We start from the raw sequence: 10242 nt of genomic DNA on the forward strand, positions 1-10242 counted from the left end.
AAGAATATAACTACTATAATACTGCTCCTATGTACAAGAATATAACTACTATAATACTGCTCCTACGTACAAGAATATAACTACTATAATACTGCTCCTATGTACAAGAATGTAACTACTATAATACTGCCCCCTATATACAAGAATATAACTACTATAATGCTCCCCCTATGTACAAGAATATAACTACTATAATACTGCCCCTATGTACAAGAATATAACTACTATTATACTGCCTTCCGGAATACAAATACCTTATTGTCAATAAACTAATTATCGTTTGATACATACAGTAGATGTGTGAATATTATCAGTGACTTTTCGGTTCCTTCTTGTATAGTGTTGGTTTTTAGGCCACACTGTATTTCTTGTCTCTTGGGCATTATATTTATGCATCAGAACATCTGTAGTCTCTGAGCAGCTGCATAAATTCACTGATGCTGAGAGATTGCTGTAAGTGGACACCAAAAAAATGTTTTGGACACGATGGGAACAAGTGCACAGTTTATACAAGATATATATTACTATAATCCTGACGTGAAACAAATGACACTTTTTTTTTTTTATCTGAATTTAGACCATAAAAATAAATGATAGATTAATTTTGGATTTTTATAGGCTGTGTTTTTATGTTTCTTCTTGCATATCATATAGTAGTTTTATTATTGACCACAAGATGTCAGCACAAAAGACTACAGAACACTGATGGGAAGAAAATGTCTCACTTTACAGCTTACTGTGAAGATCGTGTCTTTATCACTAGCCGGTGATGGATTTATGCCAAAAATGCAGTTCTGCTTAATCAGACAGTTTACTGGTCATGAAAGGGAAAGTTGATGACCGGTTCCATTTAAATTCCGGTGCCACCTCGTTTCATGCCATGCACTTTCTTTTTAACTACCTGTCTATTGCACTTTTGCAGCCGGCAACCTTTATAAAATAAAGACTTTTGAGTGTCTCTGGACTATGTGAGCCTTATAATGGCACCCTCTTCCTTTGATGTGGATGACGTTTTCTATGCAGCGTTGCAAATGTTGCTCTTTCCCCTGTACATGCACAATTCCGTCTGCCCATTTTCCCCAATTCTCTCTCCTGCGTGCGGTGGTTTTTCTGATCAAGGTCTACAGCTTAAGATTTGCAAGGCTGTGAATGATGTAGGGCCACAATCAGAAGAAGGTTGGGGCCAACTTACAGATCGTTCTACATTGAGGTCTGAGTTTTAGAGCAAGAGCCCTTCCAGTGGCGTTCAGTCTTTCCTTTGTTTTATCATGGTCACTCCTTAGTTGATAGTAGACCTAGCGCTGAATATATTGTCTATTTGCGTTTTGCAGGTGACCAAGACGAGCCGCCCCGACCTTATTCTCTTTCTGATGAAGTATCTAATGGCACTTGTGGTGGGCATACCATCTGTCTTTTGGGTGGGAAGCAAGAAGACCTGTTTTGAATGGGCGAGCTTCTTCCATGGTCGGAGGAAAAAAGAGTGAGTATCAATGCGGGTTCATTAGAACCTGACCTAAAGACCTCCCCCTATTCACATTAGACTAATGTTGCCTGAAACCACCAATATTGATGGGTTTGTCTGGGAGCCATGGAAAATGTATTGTCTGGGGGAAATATCGACCCAGCAGGTCTGATTTCGGACTGCTGATTGTATTGCCTCCTGGAGATAAGCCACCACCAGACAAGTCTGGCCACAGCCCTCTTGGAAAGAACATAGGTGCTCTCCTGTGTTTGGGAGAGATGGCTGCTGGCTAAACGATCAGCCAAACCATCGTTTGGAATTGGCCAGTCAAGCGTTTCCTTGCCAATAGAAGGCTATAAGTGGTATTCTAAAATTTTTTTCTCTATATATTCTCTTAGCAGAGGTGTCCATGAAAGTCGGCAAGTTCTCCAGGAGCCGGATTTTGCTCAGTCTCTTTTACGGGACCCCAATACTCCTATCATTCGGAAATCAAGAGGAACATCTACTCAGGGTACATCCACTCATGCCTCGTCCACTCAGCTGGCTATATTGGATGACCAACGAAGCAAAGCCGGGAGCGTGCACAGCAAAATGAGCAGTTACCATGGAAGTCTACACCGCTCTAGAGATGGAAGGTGAGGGAGATAAATGAATGCCTTGAACGTTGTAGCCAGGAAGCCATAGAGATGTGTGGCCATAAGGGATGCTATAGGGCACTAGAAGTCTAGGAGAGCCCATCTAATTAAAGTGCTTAGAAAAACTACACCACTCCTTGCCATTAAAGAGAATCTCGTGGTGAACACATTTTGGGGAGGAGAGAAGGATCCAGCCTGTTGAATTCCAGCAGCCAATCCTTTTTGTTCTCCCTTGAGATAAGCCATTGTCCGAGGAGTCTGCAATGAATCTTTTGTAGAAAACACAGGAACGCTTAGCCGAATGATCCTTTGTATGGGGGAAAGTCGGGAGAGACAACTGTCAGCTAAACAATTATTATTGTGTATAGTGGCCTTTAGAGACCTAAAGGCCCCCATACTCATTAGATGGTTCCATACATCGTTCAGCCTCCACCCATCTCTTCCGTATTTCCCATACAGAGGAGCAATCTTGTGATCCCTATGAGAAAGCTGCCACATGCATCTCTGCCAGCGGCTTATCTCCGAAGGAACGAATCGATAGCCAGTCCAAAATCGGCCATGCCCAAGCGATATCTTCCTCGACCATCAGTTGGCTGGTGCACCCATACAAATTAGGCCATCAGCCAAAGCCGTCGATATCTGCAGCCAACATTAGTCTATTGTGTATGGGATGCTTTAAGAATAGACAAATTTTTATCTGGAGGAGACCTTCTATAACAGAAAGCTTCTTCCCCTTCTTTGTCTGCAGTGCATCCATTCTAAGCCACACTCTTAATTTCTCCCGTGAAAGTCGGGAGGCTCCCATAGACATTATATGGGCGCCTGGTCCAACAGTAGGTTGATTATAGACTTTAATGTGAATGGTGGTGAATGGACCTTGCTTTGGAAATTTTTTTTACTGTAACTCTATATTATATTGATTAGTTTCCCAATATTGTATTGATTAGTTTCCCACGAGTCAAAGCTCCATTTTTTTTTCATACGAAGGGCTCAAAATCCTCAAACTACAATTTCCATGACATTCCTTCTCCAGCCATCATTTGCTGGAGACTCGGTCTAGAGTTGTTTTCCTATTGCATCGCACTCATTATGAAGCATTTACATAAAAACGTTGTTTCCAAGATTTGTACTTACCGTCTGAGCACAAGAAAAGTATAAGTGACCCATGTATTGTCCTTCTCCTAGGTACACGCCATGTAGCTACCGAGGAATCGAGGAACGGCTCCCTCACGGCAGCATGTCGCGTCTCACAGATCATCACTCTCTACACAGTAGCACCCACAGACTCAATGAACAGTCCAGACAGGGTAGTATTAGAGACTTAAACAACCCCCTGTCTCACATCACACATGGTACTAGCATGAACCGGGTCATTGAAGAGGATGGAGCCAGTGCTTAAACAACTTGGTGACTCTACTGCTCAGTGAAATCCACCACGTTACCTTACATACATGTGTTGATCGAACAGAACAGCATACATGAAACCTTCTGAGATGGGTGGAACAAAGACCATTGCTGCTGACCGGACCATAAACTGGACCCATTGTAGCAAAATCTACTGTAATGTCCGACCAGGGTTACATATATGCTATGAACGATGTTAAAAATCATCTCCTGGTGCTTTGTTTTCGGAGATGTGCTCACAGAGAAGAGTTCTCCGACAAGAGAACAATCCTCAATGTTGGTTCACTTTGTCTCTCCAAAGAACCATGTTGATGAATTGTTTCCCCTTCTTCATACCTGGACTCTTAAATTATTTATTTCACATTGTAAATCCATGTTCTTCATATTTTGTTTTCCAAGAAAATTCAATCCAAGAAAGTGTAGAACCTTCGGAAAAGTTTAGAGTCTCAACTGCTGATTGGGTTCCACCATGGCACATCCCACATCCCGTGGGTTATCATTCTCTGCACAGTGATTCACTAAACAGTCTGGGCATATTTTGAGTCCTTGCAGCTATAAATGTCATATAGGTGTTTTTTATGGCCATGCCTTGGTGGTGACTCTGGCCATGAGATCTTCAGGTGGGACCAGAATAGTTGTGGCAAGTGTTGCACAATTCGAGCCTTGCCGTTTATACCCTGTTGAGTCACATCCCAAAATCTTGTGACACAGGCCCTAGTCCGTTAAAGGAGAGTTACGGGCAGTCATTCCAACTTTTACCAACTACACCTTTGGCATTACTGGGTGTTGAAGTCAAGTTTTTAGGAATGATTAAGTCAACGATGGGGCAACACTAAGTGACCCATCCAGGTCCATCATCAATCAATGGTCTTAATGTCCGAAGGACAATCGGTAGTAAATCAGGAACTGGACTCGTGAATTTTTTTTTTTTTTTAAATGTTTAGAGTGTCCGAAACCTTTTGCCAACAGAAGCCATAGGAACCTCTTGGACATAACTTTAGCACTGGATTCTAGAAGTCAATGTGATCAGTGTGGATATGTATAGAAGAGTCCGACACAGACGTCTTGAAGTTATCTTGTAGATATGTAAAAAGAATTTGTTGTAATTTTTTTTAAAAAAAATTAAAACAAAAATTGGGGTTTTTGCTGTATTTAATCCCAGTTGTTTTGATAAATGTGGGTTTACTACAGTATTTAACCTCTTCCAGATCATAGGGAGATTTTTTTTTTTTCTGTTTTTAAAGAAACCTCTTGAAGGTCAAGTACTGTCATTTACGACTATGAAAAGTTTACAGTCATCTGATGGAGAAAAAAACGAATATAGCGGAGAGCTGAGCTTAAATAATATAATTGTCAGCACCTGGGTGGTGGTCTGCCCCACTTTATTTCCAAAATGAACCTTATTTCCAAAATGAAGGGGCTTTGATGTCTCCAACACAAAGCCCACAAATATTAGGTCAGAAATTTCCTGAGGAGCGTTTACAAAGAGGTTTGGTAATACCGCGCTTAATTTGTTTTAGGAAATTAGTATGGATCCTAGATAATGGTCCTCCACCAATGTGATGAAGTGATCTGGCCTGCATATGACAGAACATTCATGTAGATAGAGATTCCCTCGAAGGTGCTTTAAAGAACTCATAACTGTGGTCACTTTCCATCCGCCACATATCAGTGAGTGGGAACAGAGCTCTAGTTTGATGGTACGTACAGCCATATTCAACTTTTTCGCACAATTTTGGCGACTTACTGGAGAGCTCTGTGACTTTTCCAGCGAAAACATCTTAAACAATGGGTTGTCTACTTCCAATAGAGCTCCTCAAATGATATTTGTGAACACCACCACTACTCCTCCTCTTTTTGGAGAAATTAGTGGGAAGTTCATCTTATAATTCTCTAATAATGTGATAAAGGCTTAAAACTAGGTGGGTGAGGAAGAGACAATTTCTACTACAAAGGTGAGGTTGTAGAAGACAATTCCATTGCAAGACTGAGACCAACAACAAGTCACAAGGTTGTTAGCAGATGATGTCATCTTCTGATTTGTTATAACAGGACATTAATTTAGATTTCTCACAACATTGAATATTATCATTTCCCTTCCCCAATAATGACAGTGAGTAGGAACAGAGTTTTTACGATCCAATTCGCTAAATCATTAAAATGAAATTAGAGAGTCTCTCTCCAAAACTGGTGCACTCCATTATTTAAAGAAGTTGTTCACTACTTTCACATTGATACCGGCATCAATGTATGATCAGTCGGGGTCCCGCACCTGGCACCCCCACCAATCAGCTGTCATCGGTGCCGCCGGACGGAAGTCCTTACCTGCGGTGCTTGGCCGTCAAGTTGTAGTGGCCGCCGCTTGTTACTGCACACCCGCCTCCTATTCAATTCAATGGGAGGCGGACGTGCAGTACCCAACGGTGGCCACTACAGATGGACGGCCAAACACCGCAGGTAAGGGCTTTCGGCTGGCGGCACTGGTGACAGCTGATCGGCCCGGGTGCTGGACTCCGGCCGATTATACATTGATGCCCTTTCCTATGGATAGGGCATCAATGAAAAAGTAGTGGACAACCCCTTTAAGGACTGATATAATCCCGTCTCTACATTGCATCTTCCTGCTGAGCATCATGGGAGTGACGTTTGTACCTCACATCCACTGTATGATTGTCCCATAGATTGCTGTACTACTATTTGCACTCTGTTGTGTAGATTTATACTGTACCTACCTGTTTACAAGGCGTCAACTTCTGATCTGTTACAGACCTTTTTATTTTTTTTTGTGTTAGCACTTTAACCAATGAGTGTAAAAAGTCGATTCCTCTTGTCCGTAGATGTACATTTCAGTTTAGAAAGAGGTTGAATTTTTTTTTTTTTGTAATAAAATTTCTGTGAAATACGTGAAGGTTTATGATCTTATTTTTTTTTTTATTGCTTAAAAATATTAAAATTTTATATAAAAAAAAAAAAAAAATGGGGGCAAGTCCTATGACTATAATTTCACATGAAGACTCTGCACTCAATGGTATGCAGTAGAAATAATGAAAATTTGAATTCATGCAATCCAAAATGCATAAAATACATTAACGTTTCGACCCCAATTCTGGGCCTTCATCAGAACGGTGCTCGGATTGCTGTAGAAACCATGTGTAAGCAGAACTAGCGCTATGGTAAAGGCGGCTGCCGTCACTAGCTGGGCGGTGCTGGCTAGCGATAACGGGCGCCTTTACCATAGCGTTAATTATGTTCAATCCGAGCACCATTCTGATGAAGGGCCTGAAAAATTAATGTACTTTTATCCTTTTTGGATTGCATGAATTAAAATTTTCACTATTTTCTAATGCATACCATTGAGTGCCGAGTCTTCATACAATTATATCATGGTCCGGAACCCTACTCGTGGTCTACATCAAACCTACCCATATAAACGGGCATTACCAGACAAAGTTGGGTAGGACTCTAGAAGCCATACAATTCCAACACTGAAGTTTTTATTTCTAGGGTCAATATAGGGACTACAATATAAAATCCGAATTAATACTGCCATATACCCATATACTACCACCGCATGATGAAAGGATCCAGGCAGACAACCCCTTTAAGCTGCTGCTCCGTAATCAAAGTATAACGAGGGACATTGTATCGCAGACCGGGCTGGTGTATCCACATCCGCAAGTCGTTAATACCTATTTAGCAGCTAATTTGCATCTAGACATAAATTAACCTCTAAGCTTTGGCGGTTTCTTTTAACAGTTCTTATACTATAATCTCATCAGAGCCCCCTCGGATCATGGGGTAAGCTGATAATGAGTATTTTCCGGCTGCTGCACGCTAATCCCCCTCTGAACTGAAAGATTGTGAATCTCACTTCTAGTAAGTGCTGCTTAGGTGGACGGTTTTATAAAAAAAAAATGGGGCCCCGAGATAACGACCAGAGTGCTGCCATTAAGTGCCAAGAAAATACCGGCATAAACAACCCGCTGTAAGCGCCATATAATGCTCAAATAATCCACATTATCGAAATACTTCTTTAAAACTCATACATATTACTTCTATTTATTGCAAAGGAAAGAATGATATATACAATTCACAATAACTACCATATAGGACTAAGATAATATGCAGTATCCAAATACCTCTTACTTATAGAACCCACATATAGCGCCAAAATAATACTAGTGTATGTATAAACAATCACCATATAATCAAGAATTTGCAATATCCAAGTAATGCTAAATGTTAGGAACCTACAACCCCTGGCAAAAATTTTGGCGAAAAGTTTGTTTTTCATGATTCCATAATTTTTTCCTCACAATTGAGTGATTCCATAATTTTTTCCCTCTGCTTGGTCTGAAAAAAAATTACCCTTACTGACTACCACATTTTTGTATCTTGATTTCTTTTAGTGTTTCTTAACCACTTCGTCCCAGAGCCTGTTTTTGCCTTCGTGACCGGGCCAATTTTTTCAATTCTGACCACTGCCAGTTTATGAAGTAATTACTCTGGAACGCTTCAACGGATTCCCCTGATTCTGAGATTGTTTTTTTGTGACATATTGTACTTCATGATAGTGGTAAAATTTCTTCGATATAACCTGTTTATTTGTGAAAAAATCGGAAATTTGGCGAAAATTTTGAAAATTTTGCAATTTTCAAACTTTGAATTTTCATGCCCTTAAATCAGAGAGATATGTCACACAAAATAGTTAATAAATAACATTTCCCACATGTCTACTTTACATCAGCACAATTTTGGAACCAAAATTTTTTTTTGTTAGGGAGCTATAAGGGTTAAAAGATGACCAGCGATTTCTCATTTTTCCAACAAAATTTACAAAAACATTTTTTTAGGGACCACATCATATTTGAAGTCACTTTGAGGGGTCTTTATGACAGAAAATACCCAAAAGTGACACCATTCTAAAAACTGCACCCCTCAAGGTGCTGAAAACCACTTTCAAGAACTTTATTAACCCTTCAGGTGCTTCACAGGAATTTTTGGAATGTGGAAGAAAAAAATTAACATTTAACTTTTTTCACAAAAATGTTACTTTAGACCCAATTTTTCTTATTTTCACAGGGGTAACATGAAAAAATGAACCCCAATTTTTTTTGTGCAATTTCTCTTGAGCGTGCTGATACCCCATATGTGAGGGAAAACTACTGTTTGGGCGCACGGCAGGGTTCGGAAGGGAAGGCGCGCCATTAGACTTTTTGAATGTAAAATTTGTCTGAATAATTAGCAGACGCCATGTTGCGTTTGGACAGCTCCTGATGTGCCTAAACAGTGGAAACCCCCCACAAGTGACACCATTTTGGAAACTAGACCCCTTAGGGAACTTATCTAGATGTGTGGTGAGCACCTTGCACCCCCAGGTGCTTCACAGAAGTTTATAATATTGAGCCGTAAAAATAAAATTTTCACATCTTTCCCTCAAAAAATGTTTTTCATTCCCTAATTTTGCATTATCATAAGGGTAACAGGATAAATTGCACCATGAAATTTGTTGTGCAATTTCTCCTGAACACGCCGATAGCCCATATGTGGAGGCAAATTACTGTTTGGGCACATGGCAGGGTTTGAAAGGGAAGGAGCGCCATTTGACTTTTTGAATGTAAAATTAGTTTGAATAATTAGCGGACGCCATGTCACATTTGGGGAGCCCCTAATGTGCCTAAACAGTGGTAACCCCCCACAAGTGCCACCATTTTGGAAACTATACCCCTTAGGGAACTTATCTAGATGTGTGGTGAGCACCTTGCACCCCCAGCTGCTTCACAGAAGTTTATAATATTGAGCCGTAAAAATAAAATTTTCACATTTTTCCCATAAAAAATGTTTTTCATTCCCTAATTTTGCATTATCATAAGGGTAACAGGATAAATTGCACCATGAAATTTGTTGTACAATTTCTCCTGAGTACGCCGATACCCCATATGTGGGGGAAAACCACTACTTTGGTGTACGGCAGGGTTCGGAAGAGAAAGAAGCGCTATGTTGGCTGGGATAGGCAGCAGACACCATGTCACATTTGAAGAGTCGCTGACATGCCGAAACAGCAGAAACCCCCACAAGTGACCCCATTTTGTAAACTACACCTCTAAAGGAATTCATCTAGGGAAGTAGTGAGTATTTTTTAATTTTTAAATTTATACCATTGGGCAGTGAAAAAAGCATAATTATATTTTTACCACAAAAAAATATTTTACCCTCAGATTTTATATTTTCACACAGGGCAATGGGTAAAAATGGTGCCGAAATGTGTCACACAATTTCTACTAAAAGTGGCAATATCCCATATGTGGCTGTATTGTACCTCTCAGCCATACGGCGAGATCTGGGGGGGACGGAGCGCTATTTGACAATTGGAGAACAAATTATTGTAGAATAGGCATTTGGATTTGGGACCACAAAATTTTCTGAATTTCTTTTGGGGGGCAAGGGTCATTTCGCTTTTCCAGAGCCTTTCTGCTACCAGTAACTTGGAAGTCCCTTATATTTTTAACAGATGATGGACCTGAGTGGGGACTAGCTTTTTTTGAGGACTGAGTTGAAGCTTTTATTGGGAACATTTTACGTAACATTTTTCCGGCGCTCGAGGCTGAGCACTTACATCGGGGTTTCCATCTAAATTTCCAAGTGATGTAATTCAGATGAAACCCCTGCAGGATCCATTCACTGTAATGAGGCTGCAGAGTTACTCTGGACTCCGTCTGGCCTCTGTTTAGTGGTGTCCTT

The 10242-nt window shown here is 40.5% G+C and overlaps 1 protein-coding gene across 2 annotated transcripts in view; it reads left to right on the forward strand.

The window, feature by feature from the left end:
• Nucleotides 1–6403, forward strand: part of FZD3 (frizzled class receptor 3) — a 65553-nt gene extending 59150 nt beyond the window's left edge. The window contains exons 5-7 of one of the 2 annotated variants that reach the window (XM_073673873.1): nt 1332–1480; nt 1861–2097; nt 3283–6403. In XM_073673873.1, the coding sequence (XP_073529974.1) occupies nt 1332–1480; nt 1861–2097; nt 3283–3496 (600 nt within the window). In that variant the 3' untranslated portion in view covers nt 3497–6403. The remainder of the gene's footprint in view (nt 1–1331; nt 1481–1860; nt 2098–3282) is intronic. The other variant, XM_073673874.1, reaches the window with a different exon arrangement.
• The last annotated feature ends 3839 nt before the right edge of the window (nt 6404–10242 follow it).

This window comes from Phyllobates terribilis, unplaced genomic scaffold (assembly GCF_046119375.1).
Source record: "Phyllobates terribilis strain yellow unplaced genomic scaffold, ASM4611937v1 Scaffold_3__8_contigs__length_932513732, whole genome shotgun sequence".
NCBI classification, from domain to species: Eukaryota; Metazoa; Chordata; class Amphibia; order Anura; family Dendrobatidae; genus Phyllobates; species Phyllobates terribilis.